Below are 15,405 nucleotides of genomic sequence, written 5' to 3'. Positions count from 1 at the left end.
GAAAAAATGTTCTTTAGCAGCAATTGGCATGGTTTAAATATGTGTGTACTGTGTTTTATTACCAGGAAGTGGTTAAAATTAAAAGTTTGGATTTCGTTATTTGGGATACCTAGTGATTTCTGCAAATGTAGGGTCTACTTTTTTTTGATCAACCAAGTGCTTATTCATTGGTTGTGACAGAAATTAATTGATTGACTTGTTGTGTGAGCCTGACATTGTGGACTAAGAGTAACTGGCCCAAAGACATCCAGCCACCTTTCATGCCTAAGGCAGGACCAAAACTATAGGTAGTCCTCAAGTTATGACCACAATTTAACCCAAAATTTATGTTGCTAAGTGAAACATTTGTTAAGTAAATTCTGCCCCATTTTACAACCTTTCTTGCCACAGTTGTTAAGTGTATCACTGAAATTGTTAAGTTAGTAACATAGTTGTTAAGTCAATCTGGCTTCCCTATTAACTTTGCTTGTCAGAAGTTCGCAAAAGCTGAACAAATGAACCCAGAACATTGCAACTGTCATAAATATGAACCGGTTGCCAAGAATCTGAATTTTGATCACATGACTATGGGGATGCTGCATCGGTCGTTAAGTGTGAAAAATGGTCACAAGTCACTTTTTTCAGTGCTTTTGTAACTTTGAACAGTCACTAACTGAACTATTGTAAGTCGAGAACTGCCTGTAATAGCATTCTAGTTTCTAGCCTGGTGCTTTAACCACCAAACCAAATGGGCTCTTATGGGATTTGTAAAAATACTGAACAAAAAAAAACTAATTCCATTTAAAGTAGTTCAAAAGATGAGCAAAAATATATTTGAACATTACACAACTTCTGAAACTTTTCTTGATCTAGTTTGTTCAAAGTCACTCCTTCATCTATTTTTAGAAGGCATTTTAAAAATGTAGACCATGAAGTGCTAAGCAGCACATCAGATCTAGTGGGTCAAATTATATAATTGCAGGGAACAGGAAAAAATGAGAGGTGACGAACATGGCAAGAATTCTTTGTCAGACCTCGTAAATGTCTTTGTAATAATGCCTTTGTGGTACTTTTTAATATGGACGCTCTACAGTGCCACCAATATTAATTTTGCCAATTAAAACAAAATTGGCAGGAATTGTATATATACTAAAGTATTATGGTCACAGGCTTGATACACTATTCTTTCAAAAGGTGCATATTGGATCTGGTGATCTGGTCGTTTAATCTGTTACCTTAAATATATCAGAACATTCCCACAGTATGGTGAGATATCTATCTACTGTTTCTTAGGAAATAAAAGATGTGCTACAGCCTTTTTTTTTTTTAAAGAAATGTCCTTAAGAGCACTATGGTCTGCTATACAAGCGAAATGAGATGGGTAAAATCATGTGCCCAAACAATATAAAATAATTGTGAGTAGCCCTGGACTCAGACAAAAAAAGTAGGCAGCTGTCTAGGGTGGCAGGGAAAGTGAATTCTTATTAAAGTTATATAGAAAGAAAAGATGTATGACAGAAAGTGGAAGTGGGCTTGGATTTTTTTCTTCTACTGCTACACCATAGTTCAGTTGAAGATCCCATAGTTGCATCTTCTTTCTTCAAAAAGGGTCAGGAAATCTAATCAATGATTATCATTCAGTTTAGTATTGAAGTTTATACTTGAACTTTCTCATAGAACCATCTTTAGATTACACGAGGATGAAGACTAGCATTTTACAAACAGAAAGAAGTGCTATTTCTATACTATACTACTTTGTCAATCCAGACTTACGCTTGGCTGGCCCTATCCAACGGTAAGCGTAATCTTACTTTCTTAGATCTTTTCAGAATGGTGCAGCATTAATTGTAATTACAAAGCCTCACATACTAGTCTTCCTAAATCTTTTATATCTTTCCTTCTAATTGGTGATCAGGCTACTCAACACCCAAGACTCTAACAAGCAAAATTTAAGACCGATTTAGACTAACTAGCCCAGTGGAAACAACTGGCAGCCCAGTCAATACATTCCATGCCATAAAAAGTTCATCCTTCCCAATGACTAATAACACTCTTTTAACAGCTGCAGCATCAATTTAAATTCAAAGCCCACTCCCTCTTTTACAATCCTAAAAGACCAGTCACTGTTGCTCCCTAACTACACACTCCTACTTATATGCCTGGAACGCTGCTCTTTGGCTTAATCCCCCCTCCCCTTCGAATCATTCTGCGAGTTTCCAGTGATTGCATTTCTTCTCTCTCCCTTATTATATATTCATACTGAATATCAACCGCCTATCCTCCTTATGCCCCCACTCCAGGTTTTCCCTATTCAAATACTTATTAGGATGCTTTCAAGCCTCTGGATACTATGATATATTAAAAATATTAATTAGATAGCCTAGGATCTCAATCTGACAAGTTAAAAAAAAAAATCCCATCACCTCCTAGAATATGCTAGGTCATGACTCACTCTACAGCTCTTTAAATCACTTCTTACAGGAAGGAAATATTTGCCCATCACTATGATTTTTATAGGTTTTCACATTTTCCATCAGTGCTAACAAGAAATGTTTATGCTTTTATTGAAAGATTCCCAGTAGTCCAATGGGTAGCAACATATTGAATCAAATAATTTCTGTAACCCATGGGGAATATGCTTTACAATGGAATTCAGAGAGGAAGAGGAAGACATCTTTATTTTGACCAGGAAGAGAAGCCACCCATTTCCTAAACTTCAGATGATTAAACCTGGAGTTACAATTTAGACTTTTCAGATAAGTCCATATCCAAAGCTACCCCAGTGACAAAAGGTAGCCCAAATGCAAGAATAAGATAACCTTTTGCTATTCACACATAATTTCAAAACATCTTTGAAATGCAAGGCAGAGCAAATTAGACAATTCCAATTGGAATAATGTTCATCTTGTGAGAATATAAAACTGTGCAATATTCAAATGATCCGGGAATGCAAATTATATTGTAAACAATACTGTGTATTGAATGCTTTTGTAAAACTGGAAAGAGTAAAAAGCCTCTGGCCCGAGCCCAGTGACAGTAATAATAACTAGGACTGATGCTTTCTAAAGAACAGGATCCATATATCTACCCTGGGAATCTACATTATTCTACATTATTCATTCATGTATCTACATTAAATAATCTACATAATCTATATTATTCATTATTCCACTATATACATACAATAAAGTAGCCTGAGCACAGCCGTTTCTGATCAGGTGTGGATACAAGCCTGTAACATAATACCTTGATATCCTGTTTCTCCAACAATACGGCCTCCTCCAATAGGAAGTCCCAGCATGTTTTATAAGCATGAAATGAAATTAAGCCCCTCCCCCCAAATTAAGGCTTATATTAAAACATGCGAAATGGGGGGGAATGGTGGGGGGGCTTGCCGTTAGGAAGTACTTTTGTTGCACACCCGGATATGGTGCTGCCTGTGTTGACCCCGATATGAAGTGCCCCACCAACGCCGAGGTCAACATCCAAGTTGTTGCCGCCCGCCCGCCCGAAGATGCAAGGGGGGGGGAATTAAGTCACCCCCAAAAAGACGACCTAGACATTTTTTCGGGGCTCAAAAAAAAATAAGACCCGGCCTTATTATATGAGAAACACGGTAGTTTTTGTTTGCCCATGGACACCTTCGTTTTTTTTGTCCAAGAAAGTACAAGCAAATCAATACTTGATGATGGGTAAACAAGTTATATCCAATTTTCTTTCTACATGAAAAGAAAGGTTAACATGCAACCTTCACTCAATCTGCCTGCACTTCATTTTTCAAGAAATGAGTCTTCCTAGATCTCAGCAGGCTTAGTCTTTTAAATGGCATTCAGATCAATACATTTGCAAGCTTGCTGCTTGTTCCCTCTTTCCATTGAAAAGATAAGCAAAATATAGGTGGATCACCAGATCCAATCACGAACACAAAAACGCCACAAAATGGGGAAAATTAACTTTTTGTCTATTACTGGTTAAGAAAAACAGTGTTCGGAAAGAAGTAGTTTACTGACATGCTTTTCTTTCTGCATCTTTGGCAACAGGCAAAGATTGTAGTGACAGCCCACCTGAATAGAGAGAGACCTTGCCTCCACAATATAAAGCCAGACCCACTGCTTTGCCTGAATTTGTCTAACCCCACCAGTGATTCCTCCTTTGGTTCTAAATACTGTCAGTTTCACTGAAGGCAACAAAAGAGAAACCCGCAACTTCCTACTTGTATCCCAGGAACAGCACACACATACATACTTTCAAAAATAACACCGCATTTCTATGTCAATCATGCAAAGCACATACCCTAAGGCAATCCCTGTGAGTGCTTGCTTTCTCCCTCTCCACAACTTTTAGAATATTTCCCTGACTTATGCTCCAAACACTGAGGTCCCACAAAAAATGGAAGCTGACAGTTTGAACAATACAGATTCCCTTTTTGCTTGTACCTTCCTGGATAGAATCCGAGGAAATTATTGTTTGCTTTGATTAGTTTTGTTTCCATTTCCAGCTAGTAGGCCATCAACACGCTTTAGAAAAAGAAAAAAAATTACCACCACTGTAACTGGATACAAGAAGGTTACCACAACAGCTGGAGTGACCATGTAAGGAAAGGCTTCTGGCATTTGCCTTCTGTCGAAGTATTTTTTTTAACAGCTTAAGTCTCAAAGATGCACACATTACTTTGCCATCAGGTTCTCTAAAAATCCTACCTTACAATAAATATGAAGTGTTTTGATATCCACATTCTACCAAATTCCTTATAAGTATCCCCCAAAAGTGAATCCAATCAGAGCTTCTCATTTCATATAATCAATATGGCACTCAATAGTATGAGAATTGACAGCAAAATGCAACTAAACTGGCTGGAAGGAATTTCCATGCTGTTACCATTTTAATAAAAAAATAACTACCAAAGACCCTCAAAGGCTACAAAACAAGATGCTTTCTTTTTCTGAAAAATAAAACAAAAGGAGTTGTATTTGTTACCATTTCCAACAACTACAATGATCAGGAACTATGGCTGATGAACAAGGCCATGATTATGACATTAAGGCACACTTAGAGCACAGCAGGGATAAAGAGACTTCTGGCTTATCAGATTCCACTGTGTTTATTAGATCTTCAAGATTCACCCCTCAAAGTCAGGTGTCAGAGGGGGATTTCAAATGTTTGAAAAGTGTTCCTCTAAGCCCACCTTGATATTATGAATTTGCATTCAATAGGATTAAACCTACTATCTGTTCAAACAGAAGCCCGCTCCTGATTCCCCACAGCTTTTTTCAAATATACCATTTTGGGTTGTTGTTGTTTTAATCACATTTTTGTTTCAACAGTGCGGAGAAGGAACATTTGGCAATCAACTTAAACATATACAAGTAAACATTAAAGATATACAAGTAAGCCTGACGCACCTTCTATCTTTACAATCTACAGAAAACCAAGCCTTTTTTTAAAAAAAAAAATTCTCTTCACTTTTACAGCTGAACAAGACGACTTTATTAAAAGGGGGTGGGGGAATTTTAGCAACAAGATACCAGAGCTAGTTAAATATTATCTTTAATGGGGGCCTCTCTTAGAGATAGCATCTCTTCGTTTCCGTTAAGTATTAGAAAGGGAAGCAGCTCCTAAGGCACGGTTTTAATCACCAGACATGAATCACTTTGCTTGCGAACATGGATGTATAGACAGCATCAATTCCAGACCCGTTGGGAAAAGGGACGGGAAGAGACTATTAGGAGAGAATCTGCTTTCTTCCCCGAACTCTTTTGATCATCATCATCTTCATCATCATCATCTCCACCCCACCCTGAAAGAGCACCTTTTGCTTCGGGGTTTTGCAAACTTACCCGAACGAAAGAAAGCCGCGATGTCCGCGGAATCCTTGGCAGCGTCTTCCGCCCCTTCCCCAGCCGCGTTGCCGCTGTTGGAGGAGGCGGTCGTGGAACCGCTCATGGCTACTGACTGAGGTCGGTGGCTCCTCCGGATCTGATCCCTCGACTACCGCCACGATGATCAGCCTCCTTCCTAGATCCCTGACAGCAGGATGACGGGAAGACGAAGCCTTAATTCCGCCCCCCCACCACCAACTCGCACCGGATCCCCGGTTTTCACCTTCTAGCAAAAAAACAAAACGAGGAAGAAATCCATCCAGAGAAAGGACGGTGATGTGGTGATGGTGCAAAGGTGGCGGGGCGGAGGGAGGGAGGGAGGGGGGGCAAGGGGGGAGAAAGAGGTGGCTGAATGGGTGGATGGCTCGGTTGCACAGGCAGCAGCAAATGGTTACAATAATAGGAAGAGGACCCGACGGGAAGGTGTGGGCTCCGCGATTACAGTTCTAGGAGAGCCCCCGGCAGCCCCTCCAGAAAGGCAGGGTGTGCGGCGCATGCATAAGCAATGGATGCATGCGGGAGCAAAAGAGGGGGGAGAGAGAGAGAGAGACAATCGCAGGAGGGGGAAGGGAGAGCGCATGGATGTTGATGGGAGGAAGGGGCTGCAATCAATGCAGCAGCAGCAGCAAAAGAGCAACAGCGAGCCGGTGGGAGGGAAAGGGAATGAAAGCAGGTGGCGGCGGGCGGGCGGGCAAGTTGGTGGCAGGGTATTGCGGTCTTTGGGGAGCCACGGCAGGAGCAGCTGCGTTAGCAACAGCGCTCTGGACGACAACTGAAGCCGCCCCGCTCCTCCATCTTGATTGCAATTGCAAAGGTGGGTGGGAACAGAGAAGGAAGGAAGAGACTCCTATCCCCGCCCAGGGAAGTCAAGGGACAAGAAAGAGGGAGAGAGAGAGAGAGAGCAACATTGGGATGAAGGGAGGGCAGCCCAGTCGGAAAGGTCCGGACGACTCCGTCAGCGTTCGGCAGGTTGCACAGGAAGCAGCAGTCGAGAGCGGTGGTTGGAAGAGCGCCGCTAAAGAAAAGAACAGTTTGCTATTGGCTGAGAGCGCGTTCTAAGCGGCCGCCGAAGTCCAAGCTGGGAATCCCCTTTTTAATCCATAGATTCCTTAGTCAGGTTTTGCGCCTTGTTAACCACGAGGAGGAAAGAGCGCCCTCTTTCGGGGGGAGGCCGTTATAAGGCGTGGTGTCTGCGACTGAGATTTATGAAGTCCGGGATCTGTGCTCTTCTTCAAGAAATGCCCCCAATCTGGTCTTCCCTCTGCCCGACCGATTCATACCAACAGTCCGAAAAGCTACGTTCGTGGGTGGGGTTTTTTTTTTTTTTTGGCATCAGGAAAGGAAAGTGGGAATATATGTAAAAGGGATCTCTAAATCTCCCCCGTGAAATAGTTGGCACGAGCCATTTTTATTCTGACAATGGGGAAGGCTTTCACGAGGCAACAAGGATCAATATCTTTACCCGGTGAAGTTTACATGAGTGGAGATACGCGCCCGATTGTTTGATCTTTAGAAAGCCTTTTCCATTCCCAGCTCAGCCTTCAACGAGCAAGCTTGAGATGGGGGATACGGTACTTTTTAAAAAATCTTGTCTCCGCCAAAGACTGGGCGTTTGACGCGACAATGTTCATAACAAAGCAAGTTCAATTAGAGTTTGAATCGGAATTACTCCTAAATTTAGTCCTTTCAAGATTGCTGTCCTTATTTGTCAGAAAGACACATTTTTTTCCACTCAGGTTTTTTTTTTTTTTACAGTTCGATTTCAATTTTCCTTATTAAGCTCTTCCTTTCTTTCAGCTGTAAAATATGTATTCTCCTCCCTTCTGCTAATTCATTACGTTGTATGTCTAGAGACAGGCCATATGGCAGCATTTCTACATTTTTATTTGAAGATGATCTCATGCAACATTAAAATTTGGGTGTAGCTATGGGGGGAATAGACTTTCAATGGTTCCAAGTCTTTAAATAAGAACAGAGCTGAACTCAAACCAGCAACCTGTATTCTAGTCGTCTTCCTGATGTTAGTGTGATAACTCAACTATAGAACTTAAAAGGTTTTTTATCTTCTCATTCTGGAACCTTCCTGCAATCTCTCAACAGTTTGTTCGACTGCGCAAACACTACAATTATAATTTATCATCTTTGATCTATGGGCTCATTTTTTTTTAAAGGGTATTTTTCTTTAGGATATAAAGAACGTTAATTATTCAAAATAAGGCTTGCCCACTGATATTGTGATATGCTAGAGGTTGCACTCTTTATTGCAGTGATAACAGAGACTCTGATCCCCAGTTAAATGGTGGTCTGTAGAGACCCATCAGAAGCTGCTCCATGCTCCACTGAAATGTTCATGCAGTAATGTAAGTAGCAGTGCAAGTACTAATATTCAGGAAAGGGACAGTGTGGGTTGCCAACTGGGAGTCTACATTTGCTATGCTCAGTGAAACAGATCTCACAAAGTCAACTCCAAAAGGAAGGGAATATGGCAATATTTCTGGGGTTTCATTGGGTTGGAGATCCGATCAATTTCTAACCTTGCATCACTCCGAAATTTCTATTAAAATTCTTGATCAACCAATGTCCTTCGGTGATTTTTAAACAGTTGTTTCAGTGTTACATCTGATAAGACATCTGCCAACATTTCTTGTTTCAAGGACAGTGCTTATTTTGCTAGTGAAATTAAATAAATCTATCCAAAAACAGTTTGTGGCATAATTTCAGATTCCAGAATTTCCATTTCTATTTGGAATTTGGAATGAGGAAGATATTGGGGTTTTTTTTCCCCTTAATGTATTAGGTTTAGACAATAGATCATAGTTTTGTTGGTTTCCTGCCCCAAATGGGAGAAAACAGTTACCAATTTTTGGCAAATGCTGACAAAGAGATCTTTAGACGCTTTAAAAAAAAAAAGATTTGGTACCATACTTACTTATGGATGATGCCAGCATGCTCAAGCAGAAAATGGCTATTCATATTTTAAGTAGCTATAACAGATAATTTATGCACATCTGCCAACTCAAGGGCCATATTGGGGTTTATGTAGCATGGATACATTCCAAATGTGGCTAGGGTAAGGATCCTAATTTGGGAGAACTTCTTAGAGGATGAAATTGGACCCTTGAATGTCTATAAACCTTATTCATATATTTTGCCTTTTAAAATATGTATATTCAAAATTATTTTGACTCCAACTACGCTTTAGGGACCCCTGCCTTTTTTTAACCTGCCAATGAGTTCTATAATGACATCTTTGAATGCATTTTACGTTTATCTTCAATATTTATGTAACAGTCATTGATTAATAAAGGTTGTACAACCTGCCAGTGCAAATTTATCTACAGTTTGCAAAAACCCTTGGACGTGAGATTTTATCCCTTAGTAATGGGCAAAAAAGGAAGATCTCAGAATTTTTGTTCATGGCCCTTCTGCCTCATTTTTTTGTACCCCCGACTTAGATATGAGCAAAAAAAATAAATGAGATGGCTATCTAAAGTAAAGCAACAATAGCAGACTTATGTGTAAATTGTTATTTTTTTTTTCCAAAATTAAGGTATCATTTGGGAAAACAAGGAAATTCAATCAATAAGAAAATAAAAGTGCTTATTTAAACAATTGTTTTTCAATTGTACAGCTCAAAATGCAGCTGCACTGCTTAAAAATATCAAAGAATCACCTTTTGATTAGATGTCATTTAAAAAGGACAATTATAAGGTCCCCTCAGCATTATAAAATGATTAGGCATCATACAGTAATATAGCTTATATGGAAACCAGGAAGTTTAATGATATACTCATTGGACTTTTCTTGAGAATAACTGGAATGAATGCAAGAATGTTTACAGGATGCTGGCATCATTTGAAGGACATTGTCACAGATAGTGACAAGAACACACAAGCCACTAATATTTAATAGGACTCCGGGGAGTTTTATATTAGGCCAGTCTAGAAACATCTTTGATCATAGTACTACTACTGAATTCACATAAAGTCATTTTTCATTAATCATGGTTTAGGGAATAAATCACAATCGGGGAGTATAGCCAGTAATCGAATCAAATAAATAAATCACATAATGGCTTAATGTAATTTATGAATTGTGTTACAGGAATGGCACCTGGACAACTGTTTCTATTTTCTCCAAACATAGATATTCAGAGGCATAATTTCTCCATATTTGGCTTCTTGTTTAGTTTTATGGTTAATACTTGATAAATCTAGTCCTTGTGAATCCATCTATCACTCTTGTTTAAAAAACACTGCCACATTTTTCAAGGACAGTTTTTGTATAAATATAGCAAGATACTGCAGTTTTGTAATGTTTCAGATTTGCTTCTACAAAGATGTTTAGGAATGTGGAGGGATACAATGACTACATCTGTTCAACTCTTTAAAACAGCTGCTACACAATCTTATGAAACAACATGGATACTTTAAAGAGTTGCAGTAGGTCTCCCATATTCTTTGATACATCTCTTTAGAACAAAATTCAAAATGCTACACAGCCCTACAAAAATTTAATTAAAAATAATTTTAATATAGCTAACTCTTAATACAAAATAATTCAGATTTAAAAAGAAATTCAGTATTTCAGTAATATTAATGAGTCTCCTTTAGCAACCAGAGGCAAATTTCTTTTACGGGAATCATTGTTTCTTGTTGGTCTCATCTGATAGCAGATATTTTGATGTCTTAGTAGTTCTTGAATGGCCACAAATGTAGTAAAAGCACTGTCTACACAGGATGGGTTCATAACTGGCACTGTAATTTAGCTGAGCTCACATTCCATTGTAAGCCATAATCCATGATATCTGAGTTCGCATAATATGCTAAATCACAAATAAACCACATTTGGGGTTATGAGTGACGTGAAGCTGATTTTGTAACATTTTTATTAAACGTTCTACAAAGAACATAACAACTAACATAAATTAATAAAGATTAAAAGTAAAGAAAATAAGGAGGAAAAAAAAGCAAAAGTGCAGAAAGAAACAATGAAAAGAAATAGAAGCTTCTCATATTTTTTTGTGGCAAATATAAGTTACAGTTTGTCTTAGACTCATGACCATAACTGAGCCCAAAATTTCTGTTGCTAAGCGAGACATTTGTTAAGTGAGTTTTGCCCCATTTTATGACCTTTCTTACCACAGCTGTTAAGTGAATCAGTTAAGATAGTAATACAGTTGTTAAGTAAGTCTAGCTTCCCCCTTGACTTTGCTTATCAGAAAGTTGCAAAAGGGGTTCATATGACCCTGGGACACTGCAACCATCATAAAGATGAGTCAGTTGCCAAGCATCTGAATTTTGATCTCGTGACAATGGTGATGCTGCAACTGTTGTGTGAAAAACGGTCATAAGTCACTTTTTTCAGTGCCATTGTAACTTCAAAAAATCACTAAATGAAATGTTGTAAGTTGAGGACTACCTGTACCAATAAAAAAAATAATGCAACTATAATTACGGAAAACCTTACTCTTCTCTATTATGAAGTTTCTGTCTAATCATCAGAACCACAAATCATAAATTCCATGCTTTTTTTTTTAATTGCTTGCTCATTAGTCCTAAAAGTTTCTGGTTTCAATTGTACTTTACCTTTAAAATCTTATAAATTAATGTATGTATTTGTATTCATTTTTATTTTTTATTTTTTTGCTTTTTTACATGTCTACCAAGCATAATAAAGTATTCCTTCCGATGAGTTCATTAAATCACAGAAGACAAATCTCATAATGATTTTATTTTTAATGACACTATAATAATATGCTACTTACTGACCTTAAAAAATAGAATTGTACACAAATGATTACCAATTTAATTTAGCTTCTTTTAATACAGTGGTCGGGGAACAGGGGTAATTACCCCAAATGGGGTAAAATTGAAAATCCTGGGGGTAATGAGGACGGTCGCGCTGGCACGACCGTTCTCATTACCCCCAGGCATTTTATTTCCGACATTCTGTTTGTATAGTTTACATACACAAGGACCTGACGCAGTGCAGAGCTCAGAAAACAACGCGAGCCGAGGTGGCTTCAGCTCCGCTTGGCTTCATTTCCTCAGTCCCAGCTGCTTTCAGTCCACTCGGGAGAAGGAAGAGGTGGTGGCGGCGGCTCGCGTTGTTTTCTGAGCCTGCGAGCCTAGAGCCCAGAAAACAACGCCAGCCACACCACACCACCACCTCCTCCTCCTCCTCCTGAGTGGACTGAAAGCAGCTGGGGCTGAGGAAACGAAGCCAAGCGGAGCTGAAGCCACCTCGGCTCGCGTTGTTTTCTGAGCCCGCGAGCCTAGAGCCCAGAAAACAACGCCAGCCACCACCACACCACCACCTCCTCCTCCTCCTCCCGAGTGGACTGAAAGCATCCTGCTAGTTCGGTACACAGCCTGGCAGCCATTGATACTGATGATATACCCTGCTAATTCGGTACACAGCCTGGCAGTCAGGGTTACAACTTTTCCAATCAATGTCTTTTTCACCCTTCAGATGACATCAATTAGAAAAAGAATATACCAGGAAGAATTCCTTGATTATGGGTTTACCCAAATTGATGACAAAGGAATAATGAAACCACAGTGTGTTGTTTGTTTGAAAGTACTGACTGCAGAATCTTTCAAAAAGAGTCAATTGAAGAAACACTTGGATAATTTGCACCCACATCTGGCTTCAAAACCACGGGAATATTTTGTCAATTTGGAAATGTCTGTCAAAAGACAAAGATTGGACAGCAACTTTAGAGGTACATTCAATCAATGTTCAGCATCCAAGGCTAGCTTTGAAGTGGCCTGGTTGATTGCCCGAAACAAAAAACCTTATACTATTGGTGAGGATTTGGTTAAACCAGCAGCGTTGAAAATGGCAGAGATTATGTGTGGTCAGAATGAAGCCAAGAAACTAAATTCTCTGCCCTTGTCTGCAAGAATTGTTAAAGAAAGAGTTTCTATTTTAGCAAAAAATGTGAGGCAACAAGTTATTTCCTCAATAAAAGAGAGTAAATACTTTGCTATTCAGCTAGATGATATTCAGCTACGGATGTTAGTAGTAATTCTCAGCTGATGGTATATGTCCGCTACAAAGGTTTACATTTAATTGAAGAGGAATTGTTGTTTTGTTCTCTCGACTTGCGATCTCGTGGAATTGATATCTTCAATAAAGTTAATGAATACTTTAATGACGTCAATTTAAAGTGGGAAGACTGCCTTGCTGTGTCTGTTGATGGAGCTCCAGCTATGTTGGGTCATGTTAATGGTTTTGCGGCTTTTGTGAGAGAGAGAAATCCAAAAGTTGAAGTAAACCACTGTATTATCCATTGCCAGGCACTGCTTGTGAAACATTTGGAACCTACATTAGAGGCCGTCATGCATGATGTTATCAAGATCGTCAATGTTGTCAAAGGACATGCACTAAACATGCGATTATTTCGTGAATTATGTAAAGCTGGTGATGCTGAATATACAGACCTACTTTATCATACAGAAGTGAGGTGGCTCTCACATGGAAATGTTCTGAACCGAGTGTGGGCTCTCAAAACTGAACTTGAAAGTTTCATGGTTGAGCAAAAGCATGTTCTTGCAGAGAAGTTTACAAACCCCTTGTGGGTTGCACATCTTGCATATTTAGCAGATATGTTTGAGCATGTTAATGTATTGAACAAAGAATTGCAAGGAAAAAACATAAATATAATTTCAGCCAGAGAAAAGATTTCTGCATTTGGATCAAAGCTTTTATATTGGAGACAAAAAGTTGAACAGAAAAAGATAGCTACCTTTTCAAAGTTAGCTTTGTTCTTGGAAGATTGTGAAAATATTACTTTTATAAGGCATCTTACCAAACTCAAAGAGCGGTTCTCTGATTACTTTCCAGATCTTGATTCACATGCTGTCAGTTGGATTGTAGACCCCTTTAAATGTCAAATTTGTGTTGTACCAGAAGAGCCTCAAGGGTTGGCAGAGTCACTTCTTGAGCTTCAATGCAATAATGAAGCACAGATTACATTTGAAAACAAAGCAGATCTGTCAAATTTTTGGATGTCAACACCTGCAACACCTTCAAAATTGCACATGAGGAAGCATTCAAAAAGTTGCTGCCTTTTGCAACAACCTACCTTTGCGAACAAGGATTTTCCACTCTTACGAACATAAAAACAAAGAAAATAAATCGATTGGACCTGGAAGACTGTATCCATATTGCTCTGACATCAAAATGTCCCAATATTGATGATCTCGTATCCAAGATGAAGCAACATCATTTCTCCAAAACCTGAAGTTTTCAAGTAAGTTGAAGCTTTCAAAGTAATTTTAAATACATCCAATAACATTTTGAATTCAAATAGTGTATGATTTCCTTCCTTTCAAATCAAGGGGGTAACGTCGGCGTTTATAAATTTTTTGGGGGGTAAAAGGTAAAAAAGTTCCCTGACCCCTGTTTTAATATATTATAGCACTGCTTCCAGCATGAAAGAAAGAAACTTGCCAAAAAAATTTCATAGGCAAATTATTTTGGAAAGAATCTTCTCTACAGTTGGAAAACGTTAGAAATGCTACATCATCAAGTAATAAAAATGAAGGTTTGGAAATACCAAATACTAATTTACCCTCCATGATAAATAGCTTACAATGGATGGCAAAATAGATGTACAATGAAAAGGCTGAGCTGGTAATTCAAAATTTTAAGATTTGTTAGATGAATTATAATTAATTGGAAGATTTGTCCAGAACTGCTAAAGGGTAATGGAAAGAACTGCAGTGCTTGAACAATTCTGTTCTTTATCAAAAAAAAAACCTCCTGTTTTTTAAAAAACAACACAATTTTCACAGGCTACCATCATCCAGGGTAAATTCTTAGACACATTCTTATTTATCCATCTAATCAAAGAATTTCTACTTAAGCACCTCTCGTACCCATTCTACATAAACACAAAGGCAAAGAATGATAAGCAAGGTTCAACATTTCCAAACATTACAGTTACCAAATGCTCATGTAAAAGTCTGAGAATATTAAAGAGAACTTAGGAAATGTCAATGTATCACGTTCAGGAAGTTTTAATGAGAAATTTTCTTTTAAAAAACATTTAACTATCTATTCAGACAGGAGAACAACCTTTGGAAAAATGGATAGGATAAAAAAGGAAAGTAATTAACAGATTACACCAAAAGACTTAATAGCTAGTCTGAATAGGCAGATTCTGAGGAAATGTGTTTTTACTTGCTTAAGTTGACTTAAGGATGTCAGAAGATGTATTTGAAGATAGAATGTCCAAGAGACAAATTTTTGGACCCATGATCTGATGTTCTCAGAAATACTGAGGAATGTCACAAGTATGATAGAGTGTGAAGAACTGTCAGATATTGATATCCCTATATGTTGGAAATCATATCAAATAAATAGAATAACTCTTCTGAACCAATATGAGACCCATAGGGCTTCTTTGAAAAGAATTTTACACAAATAACAATTCTTAAGAAGAAAAAGTATTACTTGTCTTACAAGATGATGTACCGTATTTGCCGGCGTATAAGACGACTGGGCGTATAAGACGACCCCCAACATTTCCACTCAA

The 15,405-nt window shown here is 38.5% G+C and overlaps 1 protein-coding gene across 1 annotated transcript in view; it reads right to left on the bottom strand.

Moving 5' to 3' along the window:
- Positions 1 to 6,844, bottom strand: part of TRIO (trio Rho guanine nucleotide exchange factor) — a 267,208-nt gene extending 260,364 nt beyond the window's left edge. The window contains exon 1 of the mRNA XM_026673423.2: positions 5,817 to 6,844. Coding sequence (XP_026529208.1) covers positions 5,817 to 5,922 — 106 coding nt within the window. The 5' untranslated portion in view covers positions 5,923 to 6,844. The remainder of the gene's footprint in view (positions 1 to 5,816) is intronic.
- Positions 6,845 to 15,405: the final 8,561 nt, after the last annotated feature.

This window comes from Notechis scutatus, chromosome 3 (genome assembly GCF_049901735.1).
Source record: "Notechis scutatus isolate UNSWTSFEM ecotype Mainland chromosome 3, rNotScu1.2, whole genome shotgun sequence".
NCBI lineage: Eukaryota > Metazoa > Chordata > Lepidosauria > Squamata > Elapidae > Notechis > Notechis scutatus.
The sequence above is the reverse complement of the archived record's forward strand: the minus strand, read 5'-3'. Positions and strand labels throughout refer to the sequence as shown.